We start from the raw sequence: 18,208 nt of genomic DNA, 5'->3' as shown, positions 1-18,208 counted from the left end.
CCTTGGCTGCTAAAATGTTGCCGACCGCTGCGGTAAATCAATAAAACGTTAACGATTGTTACGTATTATTATTTACTAAAGTACTAAATTGACCTGGGATCCAGTAGCATAAAACAATTACATCTCTTTTGGGACCAACGTACCTTTCTTTTTCACGAGCATGTTAGCGGCAAACATTTGTAATGATTTCACAGACCTCATATTTTCCCCCAGTATCAGTACTATTTAAAAAAAATATATATATAGTCCTCCACATCGATTTCGACGACGGCGACCCCAGTAATCAAGGGTTTTTCCTCTTATGAGCTCTTATGTGGCTAAACTATTTAAAATAGCGAAGCGTTGTAACGCGTAAACATTGTTGATGTGACTGCGTTAACTGTGTAGGGTAATGCAGCGTTGTTTTGCAGTCAATTAATTTTAATTTCAGTAATTACGACACTCAGATGACCTTTATATGTTTTATGCACGTTTAAATTCTAATCGTCGTAATTCGTCATTTTGTCATGAAGTTTACGTGTGAAATGTACTGTTCCCTCATAGTTCAACAGGGCCCAATTTTTCTCTGTATTATAAAGAAAAATAACTTACATTTGTCGATTAATCAATATTACCATACATAATGCTTGAGGGGTCTGACTATGCTAATGCGCTGGTGTAAATACAGACGGTGCGAGACGAGATGTAGCCAGTAGTAAGCAGAACCCTTCACGACCCTGCATTAGGGCTGATTTAGACGGCGCGCGAACTCGCATGCGGACTGTTGATTACGTGCAATTCAACCGGCCGGTCAAAAACCGCAATGTAATGAAACACGCATGCGAGTTCTCGCATCGTCTAAATGAGCCCTTAGAATACTGAGGTGGGCTTACCATGGTGGAGCGCGCGCTGGTACAGATGCAGGTGTGCGAGATGTAGCCGGTTGTTGCACGACGAGGGCGCGCCCGGGCCCTGGGCTTGCGCTTGCGTGCTCTCGCACAGTAGTCGTAGCGCCAGGAGTTTGCCAGCCCTGCACACATGGTCAATATTAGTGACACAGTCGGTAGTATTTTATAAAGAGCAGGGGTACTGAACTAGGTAAATAAATTAAATATTTTTTCAACTAATATAAACGGTTAGTTAATAAGTATGTAAATTGTAAGTTAATATGTAGCTACACCCACTGGGTAAAATTATATTGAGTCTAACTGTATTGCCTAACATCAACATGTACACATACAATTTATGGCTTATGAATTAAAACAAAATACCGATGTTTATAAACAAATTAAAAGTGGACCAAGATCTTACCTAATACAGCGAACATTTCCACCCTGTGTTAGGGAGTATATGGTGGAAATAGCTGTAATGGGTAAGGTCTAGGTAGCTCAAATGGCAGAACACTGGACTAGCGATCCAGTGGACGTGGGTTCAAGTCCCATTCTAGACAGTGAATTTTCCACTTTTAATTTCTTTCTAAGCGTAATAGCAAGGAAGGTAGCCCATGAGGTGGACGGACCAAATACAGGGTGAAATTTAATTCACTGGCCAAATTGAAACACCCGAAAGAACTCGAAAAAATATTAAACACGTGTTTTTTCTTTTAATACCGCTCAGTACATTTTTTTCGAAATAACTCATCATCAAGTTGTCCTAAAAACCTCGTACGTTATGGTGAACCGACAACTACCCACTACACCCACTTCTCTCTTATCAGTTAAGGTCATTGACACCCCGCCCCTCCCGCTGTTTGCAATCGCGTCACCAATTATGAACCCTATTGCAGCGAGATAAGACGCTTACCTACATAAGTTGTTAATTTTTCCTTCATACTTTAACTGGCTTAGAACCGTCAAAATGCAAAGGCAACCCATTTTTAATCTAAAATGTTATTTCTGACTAATGAAGGGTCATTCCATAATAAACGCTACCAAGGGTTCAAAAATGAAAATTGGTTTAAGAAGTCAACACTAACTTATTTCCATAGAAAACATACCAAACCTTCATGTCAGAAAAAATACCCGAAAAAAAAAACATTTTTTACATGTTTTCTATGTACTTGATCGCGACGTTTAAATGATACGCGTAAAACTAAATTTATACAGCGATATTGGCAAGACTAATTTAATAGAAAATAACTGTAAACTGTTACAACTTTCTTGCAGTTATTTCAGGTAAAATATCGTAATTTTATAATTTGTCTTTAAAAATATTAAAAAGCATGGATTAATTGGTTTTTAGAAGAGTATTCTAGACTGTGGTCTCAAAGTAACACCCGAAACGTAAAAGAGATAAAAGTATGTGTAACTTTTCCCGTAATTAACTATAGCCAAACATTTTTTGCCAAAGAAAGGCTATAATGTGAACCTATTCAAATGTGTAATAATTATTGTTTTAGCGTCTGCTTTAGTCGTATGTTTTAAAGTTTGAAATTGTGTAACACCCGAAACGTGTTGATTGTCCGCCTGTCCGTCCCCGGCTTTTCTTCGTGGTGGTTAGTGCTAGAAAGCTGCAATTTGGCATGGATACAAAAATCAATCATGGCAACAAAGTAGTAATACAAAAATTACAAAAAAAAAAATTTTTTAGGGTAGCTCCAGTACAAAATACTTTTTAATTTTTTTCTCCTTTAATCCTGTGGTGTGGAGTGTCGTTGGATAGATCTTTCAAAATGAATAGGTGTCACCATCAACCATTTTTTGATCAAGTCAATATTTTCGAAAAAAATCGCATCGAAAGAAAAATAATTATGATATCTTCGAGAAACAGTTTTTATTGTTAAGATTAATGTATTTAATACTAATTCAGTATTTATTACTTATGATTTTAATCGAATTCATTAAAAAGACACTAATTTCAATAAAATGAGCCGTAATTTCGTATAAATATGTCTTAATTTCGTACTCGTAACACCCGAAACGAACCATGAGTAACACCCGAAACAGGTAATTTATTTTATTAAAATTAAACAAAATGTGATACTAAGTGTTACTTCAGTGTTTCAGTAGACTATAGTAACTATTATTACTTGACATAAATAAAACTGGAGGTTACTTGACAAAATTCGCTAAAATATGCATTTTGGTACTGATGGTCAGAAGGTATAGGCCAATTCGCGTAACGCCCGAAACAGCTACTTTTTAGTGATTCTCTCGTTATTGGTCTTATACTTTAATTATGTGTGTACAGGAAAAGAAAATATTATCAAAGTAGTAGATGAATCAATAGTTATAACTTCCTGGTTCCTGTTACAATATCGAATAAAACCTTATTTTATGAGTTCAAGTGTAACACCCGAAACGGTGGAATGACCCGATTATTAAAAAAAACAATGAGTAAAAACTAGGTCAGGAATCTTTGCATTCAGGCGTATTTAAAAAATTGAATCAACTTATGTACATACATTTGATTAAAAATCGACGCAATTAACGAAAGTCCCATGAAATGGTACTCTTGGATTCAATCCTTGTCTGCGAAGGCGTGGAACTGATTCCATTTCGTATAATCTTTGTGCACCACGTAAACACCACTTAATAAATAACACCGTACCATTTCGTAATATTCCCGGTTCGAAAACATTTTTTTAAACCTTAGTACGCGCGCGATTATTATTTTAAGGTTGGCGAGTGACGAGTGACTAATCATTTATGCTTACCGTTATGTTTACCGCTAGCGCGGAATGGTTTTAGACTACCCTCGAAATTGATAAACCTGCCTACCATCGCCAACACTAACTGGGTGGACCCTATTGCAACGATTATAAGGTTTAGTGAAGGTCAGATAAGGGTTTTGCTGATGTTGTTGTTAAAACCTACTATTAGGTTTGTTTACATTTGTGGTAATAGGGTGACCACGACTCGTGGAAAATATTTAAAAATTGAAAAATGAAAATTAAAATAAAATGTACTCTTTTTTTTCGCTAAATAGATTCCTTAAGTGTAACCTAGTGCCGGGAATGAATATGGCCAGTGATTTAAATTTCACCCTGTATAAAGGCAGCAATGGACGGCCCCTTGCACGAATGCGCTAAACGCGCAGCCGTCAGGGAGGAGTGGAGGAGAGCCGTCAAACGTGTCACAAAGGAAGACTTCCAATGATGACCACGACCGCTCTGTCAAGAGTGACCCGATCAAGAAGAAGAAGCTTAATAGCATCGTTCGCAGACGCTTCTGCTTGATACAAAATTAAATAATAAGTTTTTAGATGGTAATGATGCCTACCAAGAGTAATTTTGCAAAAGTTACATAAAGAATACAGACCTGTGCGAAGGCGGCAAAGCCTCTGCCTCGAGGCACCATCCTGCCACGAGGTTGAAAGGCACATGGATCTCCGTGTTGCCATTTAGTGTCTGGTTCTGGCTTATCTGAAACAACGATAGACGACGCACATTGAACAACTATCACAAAAGAGATCTTATTCGAGTACATTAGATATGAAATTCTATCAAAACACAATGTTTAATTAATACCAAAATATGTATTACTTTGCTAATCCGTGAAAAGATAACGTGCTAGTCAATCAGTGCTAACCCGTGATACGTACTTATGTATACAAATGAAACAATACTCATTTAAAATATACCTTTAAGAACTCGAAGTAATCGTTATCATCTAATGTTTTCAAATTCGAGTTTAAAACAATTTGTAACATTCGTAAAAACCAGCTGAAATCACTAATGAACTCGCGGAAATAAAAATAAACTTCGATAACAACCATTGGGTCCGAAATAATTGTAATTGGCAATTAAATTGTCAAAGAATAAGCAATCTACCCACATTTCATTGATTCTTTACAGCTGTTTTAAATAAACAAACACGACGTTTCATTCTACGAACTTATAATTTTCGTTTTCTAAACTCTATTCATTTGCTTGACTAAACTTAATTTTACACATTATTTAGTTTTATATAGTTTTTTTTGCATTAGAAATAAGATAAACAATCTTGATGTGTCTTTTAATTGAAAAACACATTTTGAAAATAAGTTACGGCAAATATGTAACAATTATGAATCGAATACGATCTTTTATATTCTTCTGCTTTCATAAGTAATAGTTATTGATTTTTAAAAAGCGTTTTTCATTTAAAAGACATGTCAAGATCGCTTACCTTCTTACAAGTTCTTTCTAATGCTAATGCTATTTCTAAAAAAACGAACTATAGTTAGGGCCACTTGCACCATTCCACTAACCCGGGGTTAACCGGTTAAACCTGGAGTTACCATGGTTACAAGTACAATTTGTCATTGGGTTAACGTTTTAACCGCTTAACCCCGCGTTAGTGGGATAGTGTATTAAGACTAAAAGGTTGTACTTGTGCCTAAATAGAAGTACTCGCAGTTAATAAAAAAAACTTTAAACTTTACAGTTTGTAATACATGTATGCATACGCGGCAAAAATGCTAATTCTATAAAGCTACCTTTTTCCGGAGCCTTCTCAGAAGCCTCCTCTTTCCGCTTCTTCTTTCGCATTGGCAGTCTTTAAACACTTTAGAGTTGGACAACACTTCGTACAATCTCAGAAACAACACGCACAGACACCGACACTTTGACAACTTCGTGATTTCCGCCCAACTACTGATTCACAACAATGTCAAATTAACAAAAAAACTGTACAGTTTAACAATAACAACAAACAAATGGCCAGATCGAGATGAAAATGATTCATTTGGCTATTACACCGAGATATCGACTGATAATTCCGTCAAAGTTGTTTGCGATAAAAATTAACAGATGGCTGGAGTATTGAATGACAAGGTTTACGTAGTGTTAGCGGAACAACGGTATTTAAATGTATACCTACTCACGATTATAGTTAGCTGAACTTTGATATAAATTACACGCCAGATTTTTAATTTTTTGGATTAAAGGTCAGTCGGTGAATGTATAAATAAAACGCGGCTACCGACGTCTGAGATTTAGCTTTATCTCGATATGCTTCAATGCGTTTGAACCGTGATGATAAGAAATTCGAATTTATTGGAGAGAGAACTATTAGACGTCACCGCAAAAAATGTTACAAAAAATGGAAATCGTGTGGCAGTTCTTTTGTACACTTTTTACAAAATAAATCGACGTTGCATGTCAATAAAAGCATGACCGATGCGCAATAAAAACAAATCTAAAATTTTTGCGACGCAAATAGATACTTTTTAGGGTTCCGAAACGAAAGGGTAAAAATGGGACCCTATTACTAAGACTCCCCTTTCCGTCTGTCTGTCCATCCATCTGTCTGTCACCAGGCTGTATCTCATGAACCATGATAGCTAGGCAGTTGAAATTTTCACAGGGCCCCCATACAACAAACGTTATTTTTGGCGATTTTTGCATAATGGTACGGAACCCTTCGTGCGCGAGTCCGACTCGCACTTGGCCAGTTTTTTTGTTACTTATTAGATTAGTTCACGACAGCTTCGGTAAATCGATTTGTATGTTAATAGACTCAGACCGTGAAAAGTCTGCAGCGATTCTGATAGCCCACGCAGTGCAAGTGTCATTTTAAACGTCAAACTTCTATGAAATTATGACGAATAAAAAACACTTACACTGCGTGGGCTATCAAATCCGCTGCAGACTTTTCTTGGTGTGACTATAGCTTTGTTCGTCATTTTTGGATCTGCGATACCTACGGTTCCACCATGTGTAACAAACGTATGTTAAATTGGAAAATCAATTCGAACTCGTTATTATTACGCTTATATGTATAAGGTTGAAAATTGAATGAGTTTTCCAATCTCAAACGTTGTTATGCGTGGTGGATACTATACACAAACCCCGTTATCAATTTTGCACGTTGCAATTTATTGAAAATTTGGGTTGGCAAAACTAGCTACCGTGGGGAACCCTAACTTCACCGTTGGGTCCGTTGATCCCAACTTCGACAAAGTAAAACATTAAAATAATAATTTTATTAAGAATCCACAGAACTTCCAATAAATAGAGCTGCGTTAAAAGCGTTTTAAAGTTAAAAAAAAATATATCTATCGCTTCTTAGCGATAAGACCGCCGGTTGTTACCTAGCTTTTAATGTGCATTTAATTTTCTGTGTATTTTTAACTGTATGATGCACAATAAAGAATATTTATTATTATTATGTCTGTCTTTTACAAATTCTCGGGACCATGGGGTCCCGGGCATTTGGAAGGCGTGCGTGGGGCCGAAGCCAACACGTAGAGGCCCCTTGTAATAAGACAATTTACTCTAAATGTAATGTGACACCAACCGACGATTATCCCTGTTTGCACTATAGTAGTGCACCCAAGGACAAGCCCCGGTTAGTGTAGGACTATTGCAAGAAAAGGTACAAAAAGAAACCGGGCTATTGCGTTGAGTTGCTAGTGGGCTAGTAACCGGGACTATGGAGGTGACTATGGCACCTGCCCTGCTCATATGTTAAAAACATGAAAAAATGGGCCAGGTGGTGACTCGCCAACTCACAATATGGGTCCCCGAAAACGGCCGCTCGCACGGAGCGACAAGGGGACAACATCACGTGAGCGGCTCAGGGCGTGGAGAGGTGTGCACCGCTTTCTACCCAGTGGCTGTAGGCAGCCACTGTGCCAACTCGCGTCTTAGGCATATTTCACTTCCGCCCTGCGAGCATATAGCTCTGACACCCCACTCTGGACGGCCGGTTAAGGCAAGCCAGAGGTGAGAGTCCTGCGGCCCCTGCTCAGTGTTCACTCCAGCCGGCCAATGAAGGCAAGCTGGAGAGAGGGGCCTGACCGACTCTCGGGGGTATGGGACCCAAGGGACGTCACTTCCCATTCAGCTCGCCACAAGCTGCCCTGGGGGCTTATTATTATTATTATTATCTAAAACTTCGCCTACTCATTTTTTTAATGAAAATTATACAAAACTTAAAATGTACTCATAGGTATGTATACTTAGTTCTAAATGTTAAATTACTAAACGCCCATGATACCAGTTACAGTTGACTTATGATTTAATGTTATTTAGTTAAGGCGAAGTTTGTACCTAAAGTTCGTTTTTTTAGCATTAGAAAGAACTTGCAAGAAGGTAAGCGATCTTGACATGTCTTTTAATTGAAAGACGCTTTTTAAAAATCAAAAATTATTACTTATGATGAAAGCAGAAGAACATAAATGATCGTATTAGATTCATAATTGTTACATATTTGCCGTAACTTATTTATAAAATGTGTTTTTCAATTAAAAGACACATCAAGATTGTTTACCTTATTTCTAATGCTAAAAAAAACGAACTATACTAAAAGCGAATTTAGGGTAAGTAGGTATTTTTGCCAACCCTTATTTCCGACAAACTGCAACATATTTATAACGGGGGTTTGATTCTACACAATACGACAAAAATGAACTTCAAACTTTTTTTCTATTTATACACCAAATATTACACACTAATTAAATCTACTTCTTGCTAGATAATGTTCTGGCCACAATGAAAATTGGTATAAAAATGTTCGCAATAGCAAACTCTTACTACTGGAGTCAGTTACGGATCGCTGCCATATATGACCCATAATTTTTTTATTAAGCTATGAGCTTCATCACATATGATCTCTGAGTAATTCTAAGCATTTCTAGCCTCAGTGGCGATAAGAAGCGTGCGTCTAGTCGAGGAGGGCGGGGTACAAAGATGGCCGCCACCCGTCATCATTCAAAAAAATCTGTTCTGGTCTTGGTGGCTACTAGGGCAAGTTTGGTATCATTTTCGTATAAACCGAAGACGTAGAATTCATTGCTGATATTTGTTTTTTTCAGTTTCATAGTAATTTTGCAAGAAAAACGTAAAAAGATAAAAATTTGGGATGGAGGTTTTTGCTTTGAGAGCTAATAACTTTTGTATAGTGGCCAAAAGTGTCATACAAAAAATACTATAATAAAGCGCAATTCATGCAGCTTCTAAACATATACATGTTTAGTAATACCCTACTGCAAAAAGATGGTGAAAAAATTATTAAATGACCGCAGCGCGGGTAGTTGGACTCTCGCTAGGCGGCATTTATCTTACAAAATGGTCGAGTACGAGTATCTACGTAGGTAACTATGCTTACTTTGCTAGATTTTATGATGACGAATAAAATGCTTTCTGTATATTTAAGACTGCATCGAGCAAAATCAGCGAAAAAGGCAGTCACCGTTTAGTCGCTAGCGTTCACATCTCTTGATAAAAAAAATTATAATAAATGTCATTAATATCCCAAAGAGTGTGTTTACAACGAATCACCCTTGAAAATCTGAAATGTTTTACAATATAATAAATACACTTATGCAAAGTTGTACCTAAAACGTGATGAACGAGTGTCAGCGTTTAGTAAAATTTGTATAAAAAAATCGATGCTCATGCTATAAAATCGAGTGATTTCGAAAGCCAGATAACTGGACTACAACGAATCAGGCTTTTCCTATTTTTCCTCTTAAAGGCTACAGTGAAATTCAATCGTAAACGTAAACTTTCGTATAATTTCCATACATCCGCCATATCTGTCAAATTCTCCTTCTCCTCAGATGCCCGCTGTGGGCCGTTGGAAGCGGACGCGTACTTCTTTTTTCCAAGTTGACAGTTCGATTTGGCATATATATTGACAGAAATTCATGTCCGTATACGAATGATGATACCAGTGAAAAACTGTGTTCAAAATTAATAGGGTAAATAAATAACGTCACACGGAGATCTAGAGTCATTAAAATTTCGATTTATTTTTATTCACAAGTCATAATACTTAAAAAATATGACAAATTATTTAATAAAATATATTAATACAACCAAATCAGTATAATTAGCTTCTTCCTAATTCACTTAAAATGAAAAAAGTTTGTAGATTTGTTATTTCTTATTGGAATAAATTTTCATTGTGCTGGTATTCATATTACGTCATTTTAAAAACATATATGACATAATGTCAATATACTAGATAAACAATTTATCAACAAAATTCTTCACATTTTAGCCTAAACAATATAAACTATTAAAATTTTATTTATGAAGACGAAGCAATGTTGTTCACATAATTTCAGCAATAAAATTCTTAGTTTCAACCAGTTTTGTTGCTATTCTAAGATCTATCATGTGCTTTGAAAGTTAATGCAATGATATATCATCAAGAAATTGAAATCAAGACTCGACCTGCAGTTTCAGCGGGTTTTTGTGGCTATATCATCAGTTGAAAGAACGATATTTAAAGCCAGTGGCATCGCAGTGGTCTGGTTTACGAGTACCTATATTGGTTTCATGTGACGATGTTTATATAAATGTATCTATCAAACAACAACGTGCTTTTATTTCATTGATATTCGGTGCAAAACGATAACTCAGTAACGAAATAAAATTATCAGAAATGAATTTGGGTTTTTTCAGTGAACGTTTATATTTATGAAGTCGTTTATGAGGTCTTATGTCTTATCGGCGTGGCTTTGGCCTTTGGACATTTTTGTAATGCTTTGTAATAAGGTAGGTGAGGTATCTAAATCCCTAATTGTAATAGCTTTTTTTGAATGAATTACAATTTAATTATTTAAATAAAAAAGTGGTCCACAAACATACACATCCGCTTGGTCCGCTAAAATAATTTAAGTGCCCTACATAATAGGTATATTTAAGATTAACAATCAGTAAACATCATTAATTACGCTCAAATGCTTATGTTTCAGTACAAATTGGGTGAAATATTTCCGACATAAAACCTAAAGGTAAAAGTACAATTTGCTAAGTAAACTGTCAATCTAGATTAATTATAATAGATAGAGTCTTATAAGTTAGCTTACTGAAGATTTTGAACAACAAATAGGTACTAAATAAAATACAATTTGTTTTTCCATGACTCATGTAGGCCGTATTTTACTATAGACCATTTTAAATCTAAGATAAAATTAATTCATGATAAAAGCTAATAAGGCCCGGTAGTATTTTCTGTTATTCTTGAACTTGTACTATGACTAATTGTAAGAAGGCCCACTGTCAGTGCCAGTAACAAGGCCCGGTTCCGAACCAACATGGTATGTTTTTTTTATAAAATGGATTTTTCAAAAGCGCCGGAATATTTTTATAACTATTTTGGTATATTAAGAAACATGAACTAACTAACTAACTATTTTGGCTCAGCGATCCAAAGAGAGTCTTGGCCTCCGAAACGAGAGCGTGCCACCTGTCCCGCTCCTGCGCAACTTCCTGCCAGTTACTGACGCGAAGCTGAAGTAGATCCGCCGCCACACTGTCTTCCCAGCGATACCTGGGCCGACCCACCGGACGGCTACCAGTCGGACGTCCCAAGAACGCCTTCTTGACAGCCCGATCCTCTCCCATTCAGAGTAGGTGACCGAACCAGCGAAGTCTGTGCGCTTTCGTTTCGCCGATGATATTGGGTTCGGCCACTAACTCCTCGATCTCGGCATTTTTCCAGATCCTCCAGGTGCCGTTATCTCTCTGAATAGGTCCCAGGATCTTGCGATAAACTTTTCTCTCTGCTACCAGGAGCTGACCTTCTTCTTTTAGTGTTAGGGACCAGGCCTCACAGCCATACATTAGGATAGGCCGTATAACGGTTTTATATATCCGTAACTTTGTATGTTTGCTGAGAAGCCCGGACACCAACACTTTGTGGAGGGCTGCACTGCACCGCAGGGCGTTTTGGATGCGTATTTTGATCTCCTCCTCTCTGGTGTTTGTGTCGGTAACAGTAACAGCAACAGTAGCAGTGTAAGAAACATGAACAAATGAGAAATATATATTGAATTGGTTTGGTCATAATATCCTGATTATTAATAAAACTATTTCAGTTAATATAAAGGTGGGCCTTATATGCCTCACCTGACCTTATTCGTTCACATTTAGATCCTATAACTATATTTGGTCACTTTGGCCGTCACTATCTATTTGATGCCGATTGTACTAACAATTAAAAGTACAGCTCATATGTACTTTTACCTGTACTGAAACTTAAGCATTTGAGCGTAATTAATAATGTTCACTGATTATTAACATTACGTGTTAAAGAACTGTGTCCCGATTTGGGCCATGGTGCGTCCATTAATGAATCGCATACTAACGGATAGAGGTTTACGAGTACATTCACAGAAAAATGATTATAGGCAACCCAATACTAGTGGCTTAGTTGCCGTTTAATGATTCTGAATCTGAAGATTCTTCTTGGATACTGTCAAATCTTATAAAATATGTCACCCATTTCTGTTCATGGAGGTTTTATTAGTTGTGTTAGATGCCTTGCATACCGTTATTACCAAATAATGGGCTGATAAGGCCCGGTAGCAACGAGATCGTACCGTATACCAAAAATAAGGGAAGAGGGGAAATGGTCGGCTCCCCGGTCCAATCTATGCTATATTTCTTCATGCTCTTAGCAACTAGGGCAAGTTATATATCATTTTTGTATAATCTAGGGACGAGGAATTCAGTTTTTAAATAATCGTTATAGGTATGTATAACGATTCATACAAATAAACTGATTTTTGCACAATAAATGAATATTATATGTATTTTTTTACAATCACAGTGTGGTGATTTGTACTAAATAAAAAAATGTTAAATTTTGCTCATTTATTCTCCATTCTAAAAAGTATCACTATAAAATAGGCACTCATATATTTTTTCTGAATAATAATTGTGGCACCGCACGTGGCAAGTCAAACATTAAATATTGAAATAAAATTAAATAAAATAATCATCTGGCATTTGAAAAGTGTGAATACAATGTTTTTATATTTTACAGATAAATTACAGGTGATAATTTTACAAATGAAATGAGTTTCTGCCACCAGTGCCACCCTATTATAAAGCCTTAGAGGATATAACCAACGGAGACGCCATGTCTAAAATTTTCGGTACAAAATAGTCTGCCGTGTTTTGCGGGGGAGGGGCACATCAAATGTATAGGTACGTCAAGTCAGCCAAACGTCAGTCCATACATATGGTTGACATGTGGTTGACCATTGGCCGCCTATTTTCGACAGAGGGGAACGCCTGTTAATGGCGGCTCCATTGTTAATTACTCCGAGTATAAAGCAGTAGACTTTTTTAATAATAAGGTATGCCCACCAAATACGCTCATAAGAACGATATATTCTATCGATATAGGCTATGAACTATCTAATGATATACAGGGTGTAATCGTTAAGTGTAGTCAGGCTATAATTCCGTAAATATAACAGATATCAGAAAATTTCGAATTGATATAGAGAGCGCGTAATCCAATGAGTAAAATACATTAATATTTTTATTCATAAAAGCAGAAATATCCCAAACATTAACTTTAAACCCTCCCTAACTCCTAAATATTTAGTACGATGACTCACCCCTCAAAGAACGTTGGTGTCGTAAGAGATAAAACTGCTTGAGATTATTATTTAATAAACGGTAGTTTTATTATTTTATTACAGTTTACTATCGCAAATAATGAATCTCAAGCAGTTTTGTCTCTTAGGACACCGACGTTCTTTGAGGGGTGAGTCGTCGTACTAAATGTATGGGAGGGTTTGAAGTTAATGTTTGAGATATTTCTACTTTTATTTAAAAAAAGTTATAAATGTAATTTTACTCATTGGGTAACGCACTTTTGATATCAATTTGAAGTTTTCTGATATCTGTTATATTTACGGAATTATAGCCTGGCTACACTTAACGATTACACACTGTATAAGTTACTTCAGGACGCGCCATGGACCAGAACCCATACTATCCGGGACACAGTTCTTTAATATTATGTAGGGCTAAAAAGGCCCTCTGTCAGTGCGGGTGACAAGGCCCGGTCCTGGGCCTTATTGAACGTATGAGATGAAATCATCATCATCATTTCGGCCTATATACGTCCCACTGCTGAGCACAGGCCTCGTCTCATGCGCGAGAGGGCTTGGGCTATAGTCCCCACGCTAGCCCAATGCGGATTGGGATGAAATGAGATGAAATAGTACATTTATATATTTTAATATAGGTAATTATGAGTTATTTGATTTCCCAATAAGTTTTAAGTAAGCATCACTTACTGACTTACAAAAGTATAAGTGTAGTACCTGAATTTTATTAGGTGTTTTTAAAGCTTTATTATTAACAGAGCTTTAAAAATTAAGTTATAAGTGAAATTAAATAAGCGTCTTTAGTTGTAAAAAAATATGTTACAAGACCTATAAGTAATAAAGGGATAATTTTAGATATAGTCCACTTTTTTCGAGTAGATAGATGAGATGATTTCTTATATTTTTAATAATAATAAACTCCTAGGTTTAATTCGGTCTGTCTACAAACCGCATACCTACCATTGCCACACTGTTAACTGACAGTCCGTAAACCTTATTACAAAAGGCATAAGGTCCACCGATGGACAGTTAAGAGCGTCGCCGTTTTGAACCTATCTTAATACAAAAGTCAACAACGAAAATAATTAATTACCTAATACGTCACATACCTATGACATGACATGAACAAACAAGGAAAGCTATATATAAAAAAGTGTTTTTTCTCTATCTTCTCACAAAAGAAAGCTGTGACAGTTTGAATTCCTCAAAGAAGGTTAGTAGTTAACACTAAACTCGAAACAGCACCTTTAAAAAAACATTAGGGGTCACTGACCTGTCCCAGTAAATTGAGGTAGTGTGCGTGAGCTGCGTTTGTGTGTGAAATGGGGTAATTTGACAGAATCTGAAAATTTACCCTCCTCTACGCCCTCTTAATGTCCGCTGTTTCCAGTACACAGACATAATTCTGGTATAGGTTAAAAAAATAGACACAGGTATCCCCAACCCCATGTCTAAAGAGGAGGGATAGACACAGGTATCCCCATGTCTAAAGAGGAGGGCGGCTAGCTTAACAAATAAGATCATGTACAACCGCAATTTCAGGTTGGGTTAGGTTAGGTTCGTTAGTTACCTTTTATCCCTCAGAGCAGAAAATAGAAGCCCCGCGAGGCGGGGCTTCGTTGGTTTGTCACCAAGTCATACTTGCATAACCTATATTAGTATGACAAATATACATAGCTGTTATGATTTCTAAATGTAAGCTCTCCGCATAATAGTTATTTGTTTTACAAGGGGGCAAAGTTGTTGTTTAACCGCTCGTGCTAATATTGAAACCCGATCAAGCGAAAGATTTCAAAATTGAACCACGAGCGTAGTGAGTGGTTCGAAAAATGGAATCTTGAGCGTTGTAAGGGTTTCAAAGAACGAGGGTTAAACAAAATTTGCCGCCGAGTGAAACACAGAATTTTTCACCACACCAACCTGAAGCAAATATTAAATGTAAAATATCAAACAAAATCAAACCAAATCAAATCCAAATGAATGTTATGTGCAGGTTGAAGTTATTTATTAAAAACAACAAGTAAGTACCTATAAAATTACTTAAAGTGAGTTATAGCATGAAAATTATCGTGAAAATAAATATTTTGCCTCTTCCTAAGTAGTACAATTTCTCTCATAAATAGTGTTTTAATATTATCAGCAAAAATAAGAGCGCTATTTTATTACAATAATTTCATTTATAATAGTTATTTCTCGGACCCAATTTTGGACCCGGGTATATCCTTAAACTACGTTCAAAAGAGAGGTATGGGCACTGTAAATGTCATCTCGCTTTGTGTGGTAGGGCACAGCACAGCGGATGTCATTCCAGATCTATCCGAGCAGAGCCCAACTGGGGAAGTACGTACTTACCTCCACCTTACAGAAAACACCGGTCAAATAACACTAGGCCCCACTCAAATCGTTGCAAGTGCATTAAAATTAAAGTGCATAAAATTATGTCTGTATGATGAATTATGTCTGGATGAAAGTATTTTATTCGTCGTCATAAAATCTAGCAAAGTAAGCATACCTACGTAGATACCCGTACTCGATCATTTTGTAAGATAAACGACGGTCCGCAAGATAAACGAAAGTCCAACTACCCGCGCTGCGGTCATTTAATAATTTTTTCGCCATCTTTTTGCAGTAGGATATTACTCAACGTGTATATGTTTAGAATCTGCATGAATTACGCTTTATTATAGTATTTTTTAAATGCTATTTTTGGCTACTATACAAAAGTTATTAGCTCTCAAAGCAAATATCTCCATCCTAAATTTTCATCTTTTTACGTTTTTCTTGTAAAATTACTATGAAGCTGAAAAAAACAAATATCAGCAATGAATTCTACGTCTCCGGTTTATACGAAAATGATACCAAACTTGCCCTAGTAGCCACCAGGACCAGAACAGATTTTTTTGAATGATGACGGGTGGCGGCCATCTTTGTACCCCCCCTCCCCTTATTGCCTCCCAGGCTTGAAATGCATAAAATTACTCAAAGATCATATGTGATGAAGCTCATAGCTTAATAATTTTTTTTTGGGTCAACTTCATAACTGACTCCGCTATACCCACGTACAAAGTAAATACATTGAAGTGAATAGTATAAACTAGAGTGGGCGCTTAAATCAACAATGATGGCATTGCGACACGGCGGACACTTGGTCAGTTCAGCTGGTGTCAAGGTCGCTGAACTTAGGTTTCTAATATGATAGAATAACTTTGATAAAACACGTATAGGCATGGCATAATTATTTATTTATCATTCGGTCTATTCGAGTTTTCTTAAGATAACCAAAGTGGTGGTTACTGATATTACTGTCAATATATATGGGCAAAGAGAATTTGAAATAGAGAAATATTGTCAAAGTAAATTAAATTATGTAGTCAGTATATTTACTGCGATCTTTCGACACAAATGATGAACACTTTTAGAACGGCATTTGACTTTGATCCTTATTTTTTCACTGATATATTTTAATATGTTTAAATTTAACATTTGTTAAACGTCAAAAAGTATCGCCATCTACTCGAGAATAGGCCAAAGGTATGGTGCCATCTTTCCGAGCGAATGGCGTTTTAAAAGTGTTAATCATTTGTGTCGAAAGATGGCAGTAAATATACTGACTACATAATTTACTTTGACAATATTCCTCTAGTCCAAATTCCCTTTGTTAAGGGTTAACAATAACGGTGATTAAAATTTTAAGCGTGTGCTGGTAGAAATATCTTGAAGTTTTGATGATCGGTGAGTGAGTCAGTGACATAATGAGAAATGTAGTAATGGTACTCACCTTGAGTAGTGTAGTGTTGAGGTGTATGAGGTATTTGTAGAGGTTCTTGTGCGCCTGCGGGTCACGCAGCAGGTTGGGGTCGCCCAGGGCGGCCAGCATGCGCCGCCACATGACGGCGGCCACGTCGGGCAGCCAGCCGGGGGCGCCGCCGCCCATCACTACCCCGACGCCCGCTGACTAATGTAGTAATGGTACTCACCTTGAGGAGGGTAGTGTTGAGGTGTATGAGGTACTTGTAGAGGTTCTTGTGCGCCTGCGGGTCGCGCAGCAGGTTGGGGTCGCCCAGGGCGGCCAGCATGCGCCGCCACATGACGGCGGCCACGTCGGGCAGCCAGCCGCGAGCGCCGCCGCCCATCACCACGCCGACGCCCGCTGACCCGGCCAAGCTGTCTGTCGTCTCGTTTTCTGACCACTCTGTACAATTACAAACCAGATTTTAGACACACCATCGCATACCATATGATGTCGTGAGTGTCGTGTGTAAGCAAAGTGACAACCCTAGCGTACAAGAGGATAATCAAGATCAAGTGCGGGTAGTTCGCAAAACCCGCGCAACAAGAAGATGTTGATACAATTCCCCGCCAGTCTACTTGTGACCACGAACGCCGTCACGTTCGAAACGTCTGGCCATAAATAAATGAAGTGTATTTGAACGGTGAATTAGAAAAAGTTCTTACCAACATTCCCGCCGTCTGACGCCAAGTCTATCTGCAGCGGCGAATCCTTGATGGAGCTGCTTTCGACGCCGCTCGATGGAGCCGGCGACGGGGACCGAGATTCTATCACGAATAAAACAGTTATCATCGCAATGGGGCATAAAGTTTGTAAAAAAAGTTTTATTTGCCTTGAGCAGTTAATGTTACACACCTGGAAATAATAGTTGTCAAATAAAGATAAATAAATATTAACCCTTTGACCGCCGTTGTCCGGTATAGAAGACAACGATAGAACGATACGCTGGCGCCGTCGTCTTGTATACAAGACACAAATTCAACCACTGAGTTAATGTGAAAATAATAACAATTGCAATTTCATTTACACTCGTGTTCATATTTAAGGTCTTTGTTTTTTCATTTATTTGCTTTTTAAGCCGCTATATAAATCCCTTCTTTTATAATAAGGCATTTAAAAAAATTGCTCCAATTTTTAACATTTTTCATGTTCCTC

General features: G+C 37.3%; 1 protein-coding gene and 1 non-coding gene across 2 annotated transcripts in view; one reads left to right on the top strand and one right to left on the bottom strand.

The window, feature by feature from the left end:
• LOC134673623 (probable Rho GTPase-activating protein CG5521) overlaps positions 1 to 18,208 on the bottom strand; it is a 66,534-nt gene that overhangs the window by 34,314 nt on the left and 14,012 nt on the right. The window contains exons 15-18 of the mRNA XM_063531622.1: positions 17,719 to 17,820; positions 17,241 to 17,455; positions 4,239 to 4,342; positions 873 to 1,009 (exon numbers count right to left, since the gene is read on the bottom strand). Of these exons, the coding sequence (XP_063387692.1) occupies positions 873 to 1,009; positions 4,239 to 4,342; positions 17,241 to 17,455; positions 17,719 to 17,820 (558 nt within the window). The remainder of the gene's footprint in view (positions 1 to 872; positions 1,010 to 4,238; positions 4,343 to 17,240; positions 17,456 to 17,718; positions 17,821 to 18,208) is intronic.
• Positions 1,357 to 1,429, top strand: Trnaa-agc (transfer RNA alanine (anticodon AGC)). The gene has a single exon. It is a non-coding gene; the product is annotated as a tRNA-Ala (tRNA).

Source organism: Cydia fagiglandana, chromosome 18 (assembly GCF_963556715.1).
Source record: "Cydia fagiglandana chromosome 18, ilCydFagi1.1, whole genome shotgun sequence".
Classification (NCBI taxonomy): domain Eukaryota; kingdom Metazoa; phylum Arthropoda; class Insecta; order Lepidoptera; family Tortricidae; genus Cydia; species Cydia fagiglandana.
Note: the sequence above shows the minus strand (reverse complement) of the source record. Positions and strands in the feature narration are given on the sequence as shown.